General features: G+C 37.9%; 1 protein-coding gene across 2 annotated transcripts; it reads left to right on the forward strand.

Annotated features, from left to right (window-relative positions):
• The first annotated feature begins 735 nt into the window (after positions 1-735).
• On the forward strand, positions 736-18,508 carry LOC105394364 (mitochondrial Rho GTPase). 2 transcript variants are annotated; one of them, XM_048623518.1, is made up of 13 exons: positions 736-1,058; positions 1,246-1,454; positions 1,602-1,754; positions 1,865-1,996; positions 2,267-2,463; positions 2,544-2,733; positions 2,931-3,066; positions 5,957-6,087; positions 6,502-6,570; positions 6,745-6,900; positions 16,257-16,477; positions 17,087-17,122; positions 17,308-18,508. In XM_048623518.1, the coding sequence occupies exons 1-13, from the start codon at positions 866-868 to the stop codon at positions 17,432-17,434; spliced, it is 1,950 nt and encodes a 649-aa protein (XP_048479475.1). In that variant the 5' UTR covers positions 736-865; the 3' UTR covers positions 17,435-18,508. The 2 variants fall into 2 exon arrangements, with proteins under 2 accessions (XP_048479475.1, XP_037973438.2); XM_038117510.2 differs by lacking the exon at positions 17,087-17,122.
• The last annotated feature ends 1,617 nt before the right edge of the window (positions 18,509-20,125 follow it).

Consider the following 20,125-nt stretch of genomic DNA (forward strand, 5'->3'; position numbering starts at 1 on the left):
GCCGGCTGCTGGTGTGGGACGCAACATGCGTGGACACACTAGCACCGTCCCATCTTCCATCTACCTCCATAGAGGCTGGCGCTGCGGCCGGGCGGGCGGAGATGATGAAAGGCCGCAAATATGCATCCCTAGGAGAGGGGTACATGTTTGTGCCTTTCGGAGTCGAAACCCTAGGGCCGTGGGGACCGGAGGCACGTCAGCTCTTTAAAGAAATCAGCAGCAGACTAATAGAAGTCTCAAGGGACCCTAGGGCTGGCTCTTACCTCGCACAAAGGTTAAGCATCGCTATACAGCGGGGTAACGCGGCCAGCGTCTTGGGTACCCTACCCGACAGTGGCAGCGATCTGGCCAGCATTTTCTTTTTAGTTTAATTTTAATTTTATATTAGTTATTTAGATTGTATTGTGTACATAGATATTTACAGTTTAATTTCTCAGAATAATAACAGTTGTCATTAGAAACTGCAGGGTTTCCCAAATACTGGATACAATGATTATATTATAAAATGTAAATAAACGAAAGGATCACATCACATTTATGCGTTGCTAGGTTGACTACAAAAGACCGATTTATACGAAATAAGTGCACACAACAAACTCGTAACTACAAAAATAAAGTCAGTGCTGTGGTCAGTAAACATGGCTACATTACTTTTTTGACAGATCTTCAATGAATGAAATGAAAAGTATTCTGTGTTATTATAAAAAAAAATAAGAAAGTTGTGTAAAATAAAATATAAGCAGAAATATTAAAAATTTATAATCAAAGCCAAAATTTGATAAGAACAAGAATGAAGAAATTTTATTTATTTGCAATCGAATTTCATCAGTGAACACTTTGTGCAGTAAAACAGATAACGATCACAATGGTTTATGAAGCTATTCCACGCACTGTTCGTATCCTTCTACTGGGAGAGCCGGGAGTTGGGAAGACCTCACTGATTCTCTCTCTAGTTACTGAAGAATTTACCGAACATGTTCCACCTAAAGCTGAAGAAATAACAATACCGGCCGACGTGACGCCGGAACAAGTGCCCACCAACATCATTGATATCTGTGGTAAATAAAACTGTTATATATTATTTTAAATTATGTTTGATTGAAATAAATAATTTTAGATACAGGAGTAGCTTATGAAGGTGATGAAAGTGTATATTTAAGTGTGCGTGGCAATTTCCAAACCCGATTCTCTTATACCCTATTATACTTTCTTTACCCAAATCCTTATTGTTGTTATGTGTTTCAGTGGCAGAGCAATCACTGGAACAAATAGCAGAAGAGATAGAGAGAGCGCATGTGATATGCATTGTGTTCTCTGTGGACAGACAAGACACTCTGAGCAAGATAGGTACATACTGGCTGCCATTCGTGAGAGAAAATTGTAACAATGATGAGCGAAAACCAGTCATTCTGGTCGGGAATAAAATAGATTTGATTGATTATTCCATTATTGATGTGAGTAACACTTTAAATCTATTAACTAGCATGCATATTTTCAGTCCAATTTCTAAAGTATGTATGATGAAGGTAACATGGGTGTCTCAGTCTGCTGGAGGACATGAATACACCTTCCAGATAGTATAATATATTTGTATGTTACAGAATATATGGGACATTGCAGAGGAGTATCCTGAAGTGGACTGCTGTATAGAATGTTCTGCCAAAACCCTCATGAATGTGTCAGAGATGTTCTATAATGCACAGAAAGCCGTGCTGCATCCCATAGGACCTCTGTACTCTATTGAAGAACAGGAAGTATGTATACAAAGAATTTAATAAATGTCTGACAATAAATATAGTAAATACATTAAATTTTTCTCTTATGTTAACATTATTGTACCTGAGAAATTTGTATTTAATTCCAGCTTACTGAAAACTGTAAAAGAGCACTAACAAGGATATTTAGGATTTGTGACCTTGATGGCAATGGTTTGCTGGACGACTATGAGATTACAGTATTCCAAAAAAAATGTTTTGATTCACCCTTGCAATTACAGGTAACTTGTACATCTATTAACATTTATTAGATATCATTCAAATATTGTATGTGTAGATATGGAAATGACTTAACGAAATATTACATAATATGATTACAATGATGAGGTAACTCATAATGTATTTAAAGAGTTGGTTAGGGAGTTACTATTTTTGAGTTGGTGCCAATGTTTTTGCACGTTCTAAGAGTTCAAAGCACTCATTAATCTAGTCTTTTTTAAATTCAATGTAAATTTGATGCACCATTAATTTAAGTCTAAAATGTATTTCAGGTCTTAGATGAAGTAAAATCTGTAATTGCCCAGAACATGGCCGGTGGCATAGAGAATGACTGCATCACACAGAAGGGTTTCATTTTCCTGCACTGCCTGTTCATACAAAGAGGCAGGAATGAGACAACATGGACGGTACTCCGCAAGTTTGGATATGACGTTAATTTAGAACTTACCAACAGCTACCTGTATCCTAAGTAAGACACTTTTCAATAATATCGAAATGTTGTATATGAAGAATGCATTGGTGAGTGGTGTAACGGAGCTTGTGTCGCAGCATCAAGGTGGGCGCGGGCTGCACGGCCGAGCTGTCGCACCGCGGCCAGCAGTTCCTCACGCGGCTGTTCGAGCGCTGCGACCGCGACGGCGACGGCGCGCTCAGCCCCGCCGAGCTCAAGCACGCCTTCTCCACCTGCCCGCGCGTGCCCTGGCACCGCCTGCGCTACACCGTGCCCACCAACGAGAAGGTACTCCACACATCTTGCATACTGTTCTCATTATATTAATGATACCTCTTCATTCTAAAAGGTAGAATAGCCTTTCTGAAAATAGGGAAACTATAGCTTCTGAAGGGTTTATTAACATGAGCAGTATTCCACCTTTTCTTGTAGTTATCAAAGCAACATTAAATATACAGTATGTAAGTGGTGCCTCTCTATTGCAGGGGTACCTGACTCTGCAAGGATGGATGTGCCGCTGGACCTTGATGACATTGTTAGATTTACCGAATACATGCGCTTATTTAGCGTATTTGGGGTTCAATTTCCATGAAAACGACACACAGAAAGCGGCAATACACAGTAAGTATGTTCGATTGTCGCATCTGATTGCGATCAGAGGATAATATTGTTTTGGTATCTGCACTGTGCTGATAGACATAATCAATGTCATAATCAACTCTACATTGTGGAAAAATTGTGCATTGTGAATAAAATTTTGTTACCGATATGAGATGATTATGGAGTTTTACAACGTTTGTCCGCAAGGGTACATTTTACAGCATCGGTGTCGGCGTCAGTAATGATAAAAAACACATTAAATTAATTTATTTAGAACCTTTAACAGGGTGTCCACTATCTGGAAAGTCAGGGAAAAGTCAGGGAAGCTCTAGGTGGTCATGGAAAGTCAGGGAAAAATGACTTTTTCTAGCATAATTTTAGTACTTGTCTTTACTACTTTTTATTGTTATTTGGCATAGATATACAAACTTACGGCCCCAACAAAGTAGTAGAATAACATATGAAAAAAAATGTGGTTATTACCTTCCATAAACATTTTTTCCCGTTGTATCCATATCGTTTAATAGGTATTTCATTCAAAGTATTCGGCTGTCCCATTTTAAAACACAGTAACAGCCATGAGACAAAATGTTCAGGAGAGCCAAAAAACGTTTTTGTACCTTCATTTCAATGCCCTGGTAAAACTATGATAGATATCTGAACAAATGTAAGCTTAAAAGAAGCGGCAGAACCTAGGCTTTATATACAATACTATTTCATTTAAATATGACTAAAATTGTTGCTGTAATGCACAAAAGAAAACACTTACTAGGTTTTATATGGTTTTCTCACCCTAAAACCGCCCTCACTGACCATTTCATAACCTAGTAAGGGCCATTATTGTGTCATTTAAGACAAGTTAAGTATATTGAAATTGCAATAATTGCGTAATAATTTCATTTTTTATATGTTTGGGATCCTTCACATATTATAAATCCAATTTTGCAGCACTTTTACACGACGGCACTATAAGTAATAGCTGAAATACGGGCATATTTTTATGTTTGTTTTTTTGTTTTATGTAAATGAATTAAATAGCCATATTCAGAAGGCTCTAACATGAAAATTATTTATGGCTGCCTTCAATTAGACAATATTTCCTAAATTTCTATCTAAAAATCAGTTTTATAACTTGTTTTTTTTTTGTTTATGCAAAATAGGGCTAGTAGAAAGGTTCTAACGAGAAAGGTCTCTATAGCTTTTATAAAGAAGACAAAATTTACTTATGTTCTACTTTTAATTCAACTCTCTAGGTTTCATTGGTGCAAAGATACAGGTTCTGAAATATCTGATATTTTGTTCGAAAAAAGTGTTAGTAATAATGTATGCCATTTGTGACTTACTAAAATTAACGGACGAAAATTGTCCTTTGCTGACCATTTCAAAACCTAGTAAGCGCCATTGACCATTTTAAAACCTAGTAAGTCATTTTCACTTACTGTGTTTTAAAATGGTTGGTGGCTTTTACTATGTTTTGAAATGGTTTTCGTGGCATTTTTGATTTCGCAGGGTGGAGTTACTAGGTTTTTAGAAATTTTATTTTCGTTTCTAAGCGGTTTTTTGATATTCTGACAATGCAGTTTTGTGCGGAATCGCCTAAAATAATGTATAAATCAAAGACCCGTTTTTTTTTAAAGTTGGCGGTTACTGTGTTTTGAAATGGGACAGCCGTATTATAGGTATGCTCAAACCATTTTTTGATTCTGTGATTGGTATACGAAATATTTAGAAAATTTTTGTAAGACTCAAGTGTCTCCCCTTTGCTGACTAAATGGTTGGTTCAAAAAATGAGAAAAAAATCACGGATGTATTAGGATAATTATGACGAAATTAAAAGGAAAACTATCTCAGGTAAGTAGACTTGTACGGAACCCCCAGTGCTCGAGTCCAACTCGCACTTGGCCTTTTTTGTGATCAAATCAAGCTGTTGTTGAACAAAAACAATGTTCCTATTTAAAAAAAAACTGAACCTACTATATTGATTGATAGAATATTCTTTATTTGTACATACACAAGAACAGAATTACATAGCTTATACAGTGTGTTGTTTTTCGGACCCGACAAACTTTAAGGGTGGATTCTACGAGTAATTTCATCGAGAAAAAATATGTCACCTAAGTAACTTAAATTAGATTTTCTTCTTTTAGAAAATCATATCTCGAGATTTAAACGCCTTAGGTACATAAAATAAAATGCTTTTATAAGCAAAAAGTCATCTCTATCCAATAAAAATATCCACAACTGCTTAAAAGTTACTTAAAAAAAGGTCAAAGCAACTTTAAAATAGCCGCAATTTCTAGAATATTGAGATTTGACCCCACTGTTTGACACAAACAAATTATATACACACCCAAAAAAGCGGTATTATCACTAAAAGCGAGAATGTTTTTTTCAAGACAACCATTCGGAATCTTTACATTAAAATAGGGTAATATAATATATTATGTTCAAGAAAATCAAAGAGATTTGTTGATATATACTTGGTGAAAACTGTTTTCTCCCGAAACGAAAATTTCATCAAGAAAAGTATATTGTCAGTCACGAGCTGCATGTATTTCTATCGCACCCGGGGCATGAATACACAAGCTATAGAAAATGTTTTCTAAATAACTATTACGCTAGGATCGCTAAAGTATTTTTTAGAAGTTCGTGATAAAAAATAACCCCATAGATCGTGTCTTGGCGCTCATTAACGACTTCGAAAAAAAGAGGAGGTACTCAATTCGTCTTAAAATTACTTAAATTGGGTTTTTAAATTGAACTCTGGTCAGGGAATTTTTCTGAAACGGTCAGGGAAAGTCAGGGAAAAGTCAGGGAATTTTTTGGAGCATTTAGAGTGGACACCCTGTTTAATTGTAGATTGTAACCCGACAGGTTGAACCTCGATTGTAACGTAGTGTACTGTCCGCAGTAACCCGCGAGAAGAAGGTGGACCTGGCCAAGAAGCAGTCGTCGCGCTCCGTGCTGGTGGCGCACGCCATCGGGCCGCGCGGCGCCGGCCAGCACGCCCTCGCGCGCGCGCTGCTCGGCATCCAGCACAAGGTACACACACACACACACACATCACCTCAGGCTTTAGAAAAACGATTTCAAAAACCAAGTCCTGCGGCGATAGTGCACTGGTGGTAGGGTTGTATCTTGATGCGATATCGGCTCTAGCTAGAAGCTACGCGTAGCCGAACAGGCTTGAAGGGTCTCATGGTGGTGAGAGGACGAGCTCGGCAGCACGCCTGGTGACAAGGCAGCCCTATTCAGGGACGCACTGCCTTCCCAAATCCAGGGAGGGGCCAAGTAAAGGTGGCCTGAACAAAGTTCACCCCAAAACCTACTCATACAGTAACCGCAGTTGTATTTGCATCAACGTCACGCGGTCCAAATGAATAGGTCGAATAGAATGACACCGATGATGGTGACTTGCATAGCAGTAGTAGTGTACTAACGCGTGTCCCCCCGCAGCGCGTGAGGAGCGGGCACGAGTGCGGCGACGGCGGCGACGACGCGCCCTGCGCCATCAACTCCGTGCAGGTGTGTCCTACAGACCATACACTATCATCTTATCAGTTAACTCTTATTATGATTTAATCTGTGTTGAATTACCATTCATATTTTTGGTTTTGTGGGATGTATGAATGTACGTACTTATATCTTAAGTTTGTATTTTCATTATTATTTATTATTATATTATGTGTCCGCGTGCAGGTGTACGGGCAGGAGCGCTGGCTGGTGCTGCGCGCGGTGGCGGTGGCGCGCGTGTCGGCGCCGCTCGCGCCCGCCGAGGTGGCGTGCGACGTGGCGTGCCTGCTGTACCCCGTGCACGACCCGCGCGCCTTCGAGTACATCGCGCGCATCTACATCGTACGTACCGCCACACACTACGCCATCACACCGGGAGCCCGCGTTACAGGTTTTTCCTAGTGCAGGTCCCACTGTGTATTGTCTTTTGTGAATACTTTTTTGGCTAAATAAAGAATTTATTAATATACAGGGTGTCCCAAAAGTCAACGTCATCCCTTAAAGGGCTGATAGGTTAGCTCATGAGAGGCCAGAATATCAGAATATGACTTAGTAAAAACTCGATAATTTTCGAGATATTGACACTTTTATAAATTTGCTGAAAATCGACACCTTGGATCAGTTTTTTGCGTGCCGCCGGTACCAAAATCCATATTGTTAGAATTTGTTTGGTGTTGCATCACCCTGTATAGCCCTGCTATTGATCGCAGTCAAAAAAATATCGAGTAATGCTGTATGTTTAAAAAAAACACGGTTTTCAAAGTCATAAAAGGTAATCGTATTTTTTTATAATCAACTTTGACTCTACATACTGTAAAAAAAATATACCACGCAAACCTGGCACCTTATTTGCAAAGATTGCTCATTTAATGCAGTTTCCAAAATGGTATGAAACGTTGCTATTGTTTTAATTAACAAAAAAGTTATTGCTATTTTAGTACAAAACGACCTCGATGTAAAATTGTTTGAAGGAAATTTATCTGACTGAATTTATTAAGGGTAAGTCATGTTGGAATGAGTAAAAGTAAAATAGGTGGTGTGGCCGGGAGTGGGAAAAGAGACAACGTTGTCACAGAATAAAAAAAACGCATTTTGAGTATCTTTCTCGAAAAAAGTGGACTATAGCAACTCCACATTCCCCATAAATGTAGCGCATGGTAACGTACATTCCTGAGTAGTGCTAATGTGTGATATTGTACAAGTAAAACGCTTACACATGTACATTGTACATGTACACCCACAGTATCCAAAAAAGTGACAGATCAGTTTGTCATTAACATTACCTCTAATTACTTGTTATTTATTTTAAAGTTATTGTTAAACAAAACCGAAACTCTCAAAATTATGATTATGACCATTAATGAGTATTATTTTTTGCTGATTATGTACTAAATATAATAATGTGGTGTTATAATTTTGAGGAATAAAAATAAAAGTCAATAAATGTTTGTTTTTTTAAAATAAGATGTAAAAAACGCAAAATATGTTTTATAAGAGTTTGGTAAGTTTTTTCTTAGCTATTTTTGGTTCATTTATGTTGCCACGGCTGACCCCACCACCTATTTTACTTTTACTCATTCCAACATGACTTACCCTTAATAAATTCAGTCAGATAAATGACAATGGGCAGATTGGGATCACCCTCCAATAGCATTAAGACTAACATCGTTGGATAGGTCTTGTCAATAGGAATAACTTTTGCTATGACAGCTTTGTTGTCACAGTGGTCCGTTCAGAGATATTTGACTTATAAGTTCCGATACTCGTCAGTTCATCTTACTGCTATTGGAGGCTGGACCACCCTCCAATAGCAGTAAGACTAATGTCGTTGGATAGGTCTTGTCAATAGGAATAACTTTTGCTTTGACAGCTTTGTTGTCACAGTTGTCCGTTCAGAGATATTTGACTTATATGTTCCGATAGTCGTCAGTTCATCTTACTGCTATTTGAGGCTGGACCACCCTCCAATAGCATTAAGACTAACATCGTTGGATAGGTCTTGTCAATAGGAATAACTTTTGCTTTGACAGCTTTGTTGTCACAGTTGTCCGTTCAGAGATATTTGACTTATAAGTTCCGATACTCGTCTGTTCATCTTACTGCTATTGAAGGCTGGACCACCCTCCAATAGCATTAAGACTAACATCGTTGGATAGGTCTTGTCAATAGGAATAACTTTTGCTTTGACAGCTTTGTTGTCACAGTTGTCCGTTCAGAGATTTATGACATATAAGTTCCGATAGGATAAAATGTAGTTTTAAAAATAATTGTGGAGGAGTGTTGTGTTTGTGGTCATCGTATATGGTGACCACAAACATGGGTGGTCCATCCTCCAATAGCAGTAAGATGAACTGACGACTATCGGAACTTATAAGTCAAATATCTCTGAACGGACAACTGTGACAACAAAGCTGTCAAAGCAAAAGTTATTCCTATTAACAAGACCTATCCGACGACATTAGTCTTACTGCTATTGGAGGGTGGTCCAGCCTCCAATAGTAGTAAGATGAACTGACGAGTATCGGAACTTATAAGTCAAATATCTCTGAACGGACAACTGTGGCAACAAAGCTGTCAAAGCAAAAGTTATTCCTATTGACAAGACCTATCCAACGATGTTAGTCTTAATGCTATTGGAGGGTGGTCCAGCCTCAAATAGCAGTAAGATGAACTGACGACTATCGGAACATATAAGTCAAATATCTCTGAACGGACAACTGTGACAACAAAGCTGTCAAAGCAAAAGTTATTCCTATTAACAAGACCTATCCGACGACATTAGTCTTACTGCTATTGGAGGGTAGTCCAGCCTCCAATAGTAGTAAGATGAACTGACGAGTATCGGAACTTATAAGTCAAATATCTCTGAAACCATTGAAACCATATATTTATTGCGATTGTGGTCACAGGTGAGTTGCAGGTGTTAGACAAGTATACAATGTATAAAGTATACAAAAGATGAACAGGCACAATCTGCTTTAAACAAAGCGTACAATATCAAAATTAAAAAATCATAATATTAAAAGAAAATATAAATAAACATAAAGATGGTTACATTATTAATTTCAAATGACATTATTCTTCAAACAATAACTTGCAAAAAAAAATAGCTTAAATAATTATAATGGCACAAATAAAACAAAACAAATATATTATATTATTATACATTGCATCTGGCATCAAAAAATAGTAGGAATAAAACTTAAAATTAAAACATGTCAAAATATTATTTATCATTAAAAAATTCATCTAGATTATAATAGCATTTATTTATTAACCATGTGGACAGTGCCTGTTTGAATCGTCCCACTGCTAAAGACGTAATTTCCTTTGGTAGAGCATTATAAATCTTAACAGCCATTAGATATACACTCTTGTGTGTGGTAGCATTGCGAACAAAAGGGAGATCTAATTTGTTCTTGAATCTGTCTCTTAGTCGCCGGCTATAAGATTCCGGTTTTGGATTGAAAAGGCCAGTGTTCTTTTTTATAAATAACGTTATGTCTAATATGTACAATGAACACAAAGTGAGAAGTTTTAGCTTTTTAAAATATGGTCTACATGATACGGTAGAGTCGTTTATTCCACATAATGCTCTTAAGGCTTTTTTTTGTGCTAGAAATACTAGATTTATATTAGTTGAATTGCCCCACAAAATTAATCCATAGCGCAGATTGGAGCATACATAACTATGGTAAGCCATTTTTCCTGCTTCTAGTGTGGAAATATTAACAATCCTTCTCAGGACAAACACATATTTATCAATTTTCGTGCACACCATTTGACAGTGTGCCTTCCAATTAACATGTTGGTCTAGTATTATACCCAAGAAAGAGATCTTTTCAACTCGTTCAATGAGTTGCCCCTCGTATACTATTTCTAATGGTTGTGCAGTCCCTTGTGGATAGAAAAACTGTACATACTTGGTTTTCTCTACATTTATATTTAAATTATTCATTTTTAGCCAAGTTCCCATCTGTACTAAATCTTTATTAACCTTGTCGGTAAAAGATGAAGCGTTTCCCTGTATAACTGCGACGCTGTCATCCGCAAACAAAATCATTGGATCTTCAATTGAATCAGGGAAGTCGTTAATGTAGAGCAAAAATAGAAGGGGGCCCAGTATGCTGCCCTGGGGCACACCAAATAGATTTTTCCTGAAAGATGATCTACATTCTGTCAAAACTTTTGATTTTGCGTCTATGGTAGAGACGACCGCACACTGTAGCCTATCACTCAGGTAAGAATGTAACCACTGGTGGGCATTACCTCTTATTCCATACTTGTAGAGCTTATCCAGTAATATGCTATGCTCTACAAAGTCAAATGCCTTTGACATGTCCATGAAAAGCGCGCAAACGGGAATTTTACGGTCCATTGAATCCGTAACATACTTTATTAAATTATACGCTGCTAATGTGGTAGTTTTTTTATTTCTAAAGCCATATTGCTCAGGTTTCAAAATGTTATTACTCTCTAAAAAGTTAGAGAGCCTGGAGTACATAATTTTTTCGAAGATTTTTGATATTATCGGTATTAGTACTATTGGGCGGTATTTATTCATTTCTTTCTTATCTCCTTTTTTATGTAGAGGTTTCACCAAGGAAATCTTTAATTGCGTTGGGAAAATGCCCTGTTCAAGTGATAAGTTAATTATGTGGCAAAGTGGACTAGATATGTAGCACGCGCAAAGTTTCAAAATATTAGTAGATATGTTATCAATTCCTACTGCATTGGTATTATTCAAAGTGGCTATAGTTTTGATGACTTCAGTTACGCTGACTGGTTTTAGAAACATAGATTTGGAAATTTGAGTTTTTAGTGTTGATCCCTTATTGTTTTTAGTTTTACAATTGTTCTCTACTGTTTCAAGGAAGAAGTTATTAAACAATTGACAGATTTTTTGTGGATTTTTTTCTAGATAATCTTTATGATAAATTTCATTAATTGTTACAGGTAGCTTACCACTTTGTTTGCCTTTTATTATATTCCAAGTAGCACTGCAGATATTTTTTGAATTTTGTATGTACTTTTCATTAGACTTTCTATAAGAGCATTGGACACATTTTCTAAGTAATTTGGAATATTTCAAGTATTCTCTTACATGGCCCTCTGTACGGTGTTTGTAATAGTACATTTGTCTCTTTGTATTACTAGATTTTTTTATACCATTTGATATCCAGTAATGTTTCCTGTTAATAGTTTTTTTTACCCTTATGAGAGGAAAACACAAAAGATAAAATAACATGAAATCCTCATAAAAAATACTGAAAGCTTCATTTATCGTTGAGGTTTCAAATACATTGGCAAAAGAGAGACTGGACATGATTTCTAGAAACTTTTTAACATTTTCGTCGGAGTAGTCTCTCTTCCATTCGAACCAATATCTAGTATATATATTATTATGATTTAAAGTTTCAAATTCGAATACTTGTGCATGGTGTCTCGAAAGACCTAATTTATACACTTTTCCTCTTCCTTCAAAGTTGGTTAATACATTATCTATACATGTTTTGGACTTGCTTGTAACATGGGTATAGTCATGAATCTGAGGTTTTAAGTTAAAATTATAAAGCAAAGACATTAACGATTTAGTGGCTCTATCTCTAGGTTTTTTAAAGTCTATATTGAAGTCGCCACACACTGCAACTTTCTTGTTTCTTTTACATAAAATATTTAATAGAGATTCCATATTTTTAAGAAACACTGTTAAGTCACTACCAGGAATTCTATACACACAGACAATTATAAGATTCACTTCCTTCAAAAGCACCGCACAACACTCAAACTTTAGTGGAATAGATAGGTCTGATGCTATGTTAAACACTTCATATTCAATACCTTGTCGCAGTAGAATGCAGGTGCCGCCCCTTTTCTTATCTTTACGTTGATATGATGCAACCAAGTTGTAACCGTCAATATTCAAGTTGCCCTGATGTCCCTCTATCATGAAATGCTCACTTAGACAGATGGCATCAATTAGCATTTTTTTATTCTTAAAATCATCAATTGTCAATAGCAAATTGTCTTGTTTGTTTAAGAGGCCTTCTATATTTTGATGTAGTATGGAAAAATTTGGCGAATGTGATCCTTTTTTGCATTCTTCGCTCACACTTGAGGATGCATTTAATATAGAGTTTCTAAAAAAATATGATCATTCTCACCATTGTTTGATGTATGTTCCACTGCTTCCTGTGACAATCTGATAGCTGCAGAAGTATTATCAGACGGACATTGGGCGTGAGTCTGTGTGGAACTGTTTTTGGTAATAATGCTCTTGTTTAAGTCTGATGCCCGTTTTTGAGTGTACCCGTTGTAATTATTTCTATAGTCAATTCGTAATATTTCTTGTAAAAGGTGTTGACTCATATACATTCGATTATTTTCTCTCCTGGGGGTGTAGAGATCGTAACGCAGGTCTAGATAAACTGCATCTTCAAATTTTTTACATAGAAAATTTATTTCATAGCGCAGCTTATTTATGTTCAAGTATCGGTTGTACGAAGGTTGACATACGATAGTGTTTGTTTGGGACAGGCAATGGAGATGAAAGTTTAGATGTGAGAGTAGTAGATATGGGTCATTGTCGTTTGATCCCCCGATAATAATGACATAGTCTCTTTTCGACATATTTTCCATTGATTTCATTGGTTTTAAAATATCTTGCATTTTAGCTCCGGGTTTACATATATTTTGCACTTGGAAAGAGTTGCCCAGCAATGTTTGTAGGGTCAAGGCTAGACCATTCCCTTGTTCGTTGGAAAATATTAGGACCTTTTGTTTTGTTGTAAGTAACTCTGACTTCAATTTATGAGTTATTATAGTTTTTTTGCTCTTTTGTGGGCTCAGAATTTCATTTTCTTTTTGGACTGTGGTAGTCGATGTAGATAATATTTTCTTAAGTTGGGGGTTATTGTATTTTTCCGATTTGGGTTGGCTCATTTGCTTTCTTTCAGGTTTTGTTTTTGTTGTCAGGTTATTAATTTCTACTTTTAATTGCTCGTTATTGTGTAATCCAGCATTGTTTTCAGATAAGTTAATACATATTGGGCTCGGACTAGGAGGTTTACTTAGATCATCCTTTTTTTTCCGTGGCGTGTTTTTCCGTGGCGAACTTTTGTACATTACTTTATTAAAAGTGCCTATTTTTTTCTGCGACTCTTCTAGTAATTTCCTCAAATTTGAATTTTCTAAAATAAGTTTATCAATTTCATCATGTGCTATGGATAGTTCTGTTTGCAATAAATCTATTTGATTTTTCATATCCTCTAATTGAGAGTTTTCCATGATTGAAAGGTTGGGTAGGCTTGCGTGATGATCGCTATCTTTTATAGTAGAGCTCATTAAACACTCTTCAGTAGTAGTCAGTGAAAGATTTTCATTTATAAAACTACGGCTTCTTTGTATAGATGGTTTTAGAATAGTGTTCGGGCTGTTGTTACGGTCAAGCCCTAAAGGTGTCAGATTTGAGTGCAAAAGGTTGTCAACTAAGAACGAACTGATATGTTCAATGGTCTATAATGCACTAAAAACTTAAATGTATAAAATACTTACAATGATGTCAAGAATTACCCAAATTGAGGGCGCGCATGCAAGCGCTGTCAGCACATAATCTCTAACAATGTGTGAGTGGCTCACACAAATAGTTATATTTTCATTCCATGTATTACAAGATATTTCGGTAGCTGGAATGTGTAGTTTTAGGGGTGTGTTTCTTTTTATTATACATTCATCACATTTCCATGAAATTTTATTGACCTTAGTCATTAAAAGAAATCGCTTTTCACTGACATTCGCACAGTCCAAATCGTAGACATTAAGACAAACCGAGCATGATAAATGTCTCTTATTAATTTTTATATTGCACCGGGTGCAGTTAATGGCTTTTTTTTCTAAATCCATTTTTTGAAATTATTTTTCCTATAAACGCCCTCTATTATTGAGTAGCAGTATTGAGACGTTCCAACAATATTGATCTAGTGTAGTGTTTCACGAGATTTTCGCTAGGTGTCGCTATATGATTCCACATACGTAGTTCCGCACTCGCCTGATAGATGGCGCTCTATTGTAATAATTTGAATAATTAGTTCGTTAAGTCCAAAGGTCAATTTTATACTTCACAGTTTCGCACACCATATAATTGGTATTTTATAGACAATCATATCATTCTAAGTCAGCACCGACTTACTTACGTCGGTTTTGGCACTTTCACTTGTAAACTGTTCTTGTTATTTTAGGTCCTTATTAAATTTGATAACGTGAAGCGAATCAATGTCATTACACAGCACTTATTCACAGTTTTAGACGGAGATACACTGAGATAACATTTTCTGGTAATAATTGGCACATATCACGTCTTTTAATTAGGAAATTAAGTTATGTTTTGAGTAAATATAGATTTTAAAATTAAATTAACGCGGAGTCAATGTTTATCGCGACACTAGCGCCACGCAACTGTGTCTACTGTCTGAACGGACAACTGTGACAACAAAGCTGTCAAAGCAAAAGTTATTCCTATTAACAAGACCTATCCGACGCAAAAGTTATTCCTATTAACAAGACCTATCCGACGACATTAGTCTTACTGCTATTGGAGGGTGGTCCAGCCTCCAATAGTAGTAAGATGAACTGACGAGTATCGGAACTTATAAGTCAAATATCTCTGAACGGACAACTGTGACAACAAAGCTGTCAAAGCAAAAGTTATTCCTATTGACAAGACCTATCCAACGACGTTAGTCTTACTGCTATTGGAGGGGGGTCCATCCTCCAATAGCAGTAAGATGAACTGACGACTATCGGAACTTATAAGTCAAATATTTCTGAACGGACAACTGTGACAACAAAGCTGTCAAAGCAAAAGTTATTCCTATTAACAAGACCTATCCGACGACATTAGTCTTACTGCTATTGGAGGGTGGTCCAGCCTCCAATAGTAGTAAGATGAACTGACGAGTATCGGAACTTATAAGTCAAATATCTCTCAACGGACAACTGTGACAACAAAGCTGTCAAAGCAAAAGTTATTCCTATTGACAAGACCTATCCAACGATGTTAGTCTTATTGCTATTGGAGGGTGGTCCCAGCTCCCATATATTTTTGCCCATCCTCTTTTCCTTCAAACAATTTTACATCGAGGTCGTTTTGTACTAAAATAGCAATAAATTTTTTGTTAATTAAAACAATAGCAACGTTTCATACCATTTTGGAAACTGCATTAAATGAGCAATCTTTTCAAATAAGGTGCCAGGTTTGCGTGGTATATTTTTTTTACAGTATGTAGAGTCAAAGTTGTTTATAAAAAAATACGATTACCTTTTATGACTTTGAAACCCGTGTTTTTTTTAAACATACAGCATTTATCGATATTTTTTTTGACTGCGATCAATAGCAGGGCTATACAGGGTGATGCAACACCAAACAAATTCTAACAATATGGATTTTTGTACCGGCGGCACGCAAAAAACTGATCCAAGGTGTCGATTTTCAGCAAATTTATAAAAGTGTCAATATCTCGAAAATTATCGAGTTTTTACTAAGGTCATATTTTGATTTTCTGGCCTCTCATGAGCTGACCTATCAGCCCTTTAAGGGATGACGTTGACTTTTGGGACACCCTGTATATTATTATATCTCTATTACACTTTGTTGCACTTTGATCATTATGTATACATGAATGTTTGTCTGTGTGCTTCAGAAATACTTCGCGGAGAGCGACATCCCGGTGCTGGTGGTGGGCACGGGCGGCGAGGCGGGCGCGGCGGGGGCGGGGGGCGCGGGGGGCGCGGGGGGCGAGGCGCGGCAGCTGTACCTGCTGCAGCCGGACGCGTTCTGCCGCAAGTACGGGCTGCCCCCCCCGCGCCGCGCGCCCGCCGACCCCGCGCTCTTCACCACGCTCGCCACCATGGCCGCCTTCCCGTGAGTGCCGCTTCACCGACTAATGTTGCGAGCTTATTGCTGGATCTCTCACGCAGCTTAGCTACTCTTTAGCTAGCTCTACTTTGCTTTCATAGGAACTGCACTTTGAGCACGTCCCGGGCGCGCCTGGCGTCGTCATCGAACGAATGTTTTTTTAACACTATTGGAATCTCGCTGCACTCCTCAGAGTTCGACTTGCTTTACTTATCACGGCGGTCTGCCTGATCGAAGAGCGAAATAAACGTATTAAACAAAACAGGTCCCCACTTGGTCATTGAAATCAGGTGTAAAAAGTCTAATTATTATGCAACGAAATTGTTTGAAACTATTGCGGCAACGCCTTCCTACGTGCACGTTTGATGTTTAGTATTTTTTACACCCGATTAACTGACAAACAAACACTATAGCTCTAGCTATTAGAGAATTGGTCGCATTGGTGAAAGGATTAACCAGTAAGATTATTGGTCAGCCGTTGACTGTCCAGGCTTGTGTATTCATTTAAGATACAGTTGTCACGTTACTCTGCGTGGCTGTTTTCAGCGAGAGATACGTACAATATATATTAATTAACTTGCATTTTACTTTTATTTAAAATATTGTCTTTGTCAGTCATTTACAAGCAGCTTGGATGTTCGGCAAACACAGGTCTGTAACCGACATTTTAATCCGTATATAGAAAGTATGAAATACTCGTACAAGTGGACTCGTCGCGCAGCCAGCGCCGCGCGCGCCGGGGCTCGCCGGGGCTCGCTGGGCGACGGGGCCACTTCGGGAAATCTCTCTTAACCGTGTTATATATTGGTATTTTAATATATGCGGTGAACTTGCAGACACCTGAAGAGCTTCGGCTCGCTGTCGGCGGAGGGCGGGGGGTGGTGGCGCGCGGGCGCGGGGCTGTGCGCCGCCGCCGCCGCCGCGCTGCTGCTGCTGCGCCTGCTGGCGCCCCCGCGCCGGTGAGCGCCCCGCCCCGCCCCGCGCTACGGCACTACATACATAATATGTATTCTGCAACCCCGTTGCTAAATGTTTAACATTAAGCCGGGACAAATTATTTTAGACAAAAGAAGTATATACTTAGTGAATAACTCTGTCTACGTGTAGGTTCCTCGAGGCGCTTGGCAATGCCGTAGTGTGCTCGCAGTAGCAGTAGCGCGAGTAGGTGAAGCCAACGCTTATTGCAACAAAAAATACTTGAGTGTTTAATTATTAATCGCATGCACCTGTAACTGCCGTTTAACGAGCAGCACTCTTGTTTTGATCGAATGATTTGTTTTAAAAATTCTATATTTTTCGATGTATATTTGTTTGGAAGTAAGGTGTCCGAAACTATGTATTTTACTCTCAATATGGTCTGTAATCTGTATCGGTTCTACCTAAACTGTTTTATACACTCGCGAGCATTAAAATGACTCATGACGCTATGACACTGGAACTTTATGATTGCACGCGAGTGTATAGTTTATATATTGAGTGAACCTAGCTCCTGCGCGCGCGCCCGCTTGCTGCCCGCGCGGTGCTGACGCCGTTGCGTACTGTAATTTCATGTACAAATCATTCAAAGTTATTTTTGTACCAACTGGAATGCAATTCAATTAGGTAGTAGCACTTATACAAGATGTTCAGAACGTGGACCGAATAAAAACGCCTATCACCAAATAAAATTTGTCGGTCCATGCGCCAAACATCCCTGTATAGTTATAATTAAGTGTAGTAAGTAATTAGTTGCTTAATTATGTTTGTTATTGTGGATATAATATTATTATTTATTGTGTACATACTAAAGTAGGAACCTACTTTATGAAATTACTAGATATACGTACAATCAAAAACCTGAGGTAACTGCTTTCATATCCACTTAAGCTTCATTATTGTACCAAAGTTGTACATCTGGATATAAATTTATTTAACATTTAGTAACATGACGTACTGGGAAACGGCAGACCAAAGAGAGAGAATATTATGTTTAATTTCATGATTCTTTAAAGTTTATTGAATTGTACGATGTAAATAAATAAATTGCTTGAAAGTTAACTTTTATTTTTTATTTATACTTGTCGGTATTACCACCACCCAACATTTTAAGCGGAATCGTGCGAGTGACACTACTGTGATACGGTATCTGGACATGACGGAGCTGGGTCTGTGTGACATTCACCAGTGGAGACCACAAAGACAATCGTAGCGTGGGATGCAGTCCGCTGGCGCGATGACCGCAGCGGGTGAAGCCAGGCCGATGAGAGACTGTGTGGCTCAGTCGCAAAACGTACCGCTCGCATAATGCACCTTTCTGAAAATGCACTGTCGCATAATGCAACTGTCGCAAAATGCAACTGTCGCAAAATGTACTAAACGCAAAATGCACCTGTCGCAAAATGTAGGTACTTAACCCAATAAACAAAAACCTTTTTTTTACACTTTTTTCACACAATAATTATGTCATCTGTTTGTTGTTTTGTATCTACAGGTGTTGCAAAAAGGGTGTTCTAAGCCGAAACCTACATGTACAGCATGGTATATCTAAGCCCGAAACTGAAATCAGAATTTGAAAATTCGCAAAAAAACATTATTTTCCATAGAAACTTTGTTGGTCAGGTGACTTTTTACTATGGAATTATTTTTTTTTCGCGAACTTCCAAATTCTGATTTCAGTTTCGGGCTTAGATATAACATGCTGCACATGTAGGATTCGGCTTAGTATACCAATTTTGCAACACCCTGTACATATTATTTTTTATAAGTACCTTTAACTTATTTTCATGTAAAAATTTAGAAATTCCCTTTTTTTTTTTAATAAATAATAAATATGTGGGGACATCTCACACACGGCCATCCGACCCCAAGCTAGGCAGAACCTGTGTTATGGGTGTCGGACAGCTGATTTATTAAATATCTACACAAATATTACATAGATACATACTAAATATAAAAATCAACACCCAAGACTCGAGTACAAATATCTGTCTTTAAACAAATATCTGCCCTAGCCGGGAATAGAAGCCGGGACCTTCGGCATAGCAGTCAGGGTCACTAACAGTAACCACTACCACTACACCATTCAGCGGTCGTAGTTTGCACTTGACTGTACATCAATGACTATCACAAGGAATGGGATCATCACATTCTGCACATCGGGCACGCATAAAGAACAGCGGTACATGAGTAACTGGGAAGACACCAGCTTACTTAGTATTTGGGCGAGAAACATCCGTCCATGGCACGAAATCTAGCCATTTTGACTCCAGTAATCCAATTGATTTTAACAGAGATTCCGTTGAAGATTACATTAAACTAAGATAGGACATATTTGACGATGTGAACACTAGGTTAAAGAAATCATATGAAACAAATAAACAACACTATGACAAAAGGCGTAGAGTTTGTGAGTATCTATAGTATACTAGCTGTTGCCCGCGAGCTTCGCTTCGCTCTTAAAATTATTTTGCCGTGGACGACTCCCGAACTACCTACCCAATAACATGTCATGGTGGTGGGTTCCGCTCATCTCGCATAATCTTTATTGACCAAAACTCATTTCGCATAACTCGTATGGTCTAAACTTTTTTGGCCGAACCATCACTTTGCCAAGACTTATGTGGCATAAGGCTCGTTTCGTCTAAAACTCTTTAGGCACAATCTTTAAACACCTAA

This window comes from Plutella xylostella, chromosome 10, assembly GCF_932276165.1.
Source record: "Plutella xylostella chromosome 10, ilPluXylo3.1, whole genome shotgun sequence".
Lineage (NCBI taxonomy): Eukaryota > Metazoa > Arthropoda > Insecta > Lepidoptera > Plutellidae > Plutella > Plutella xylostella.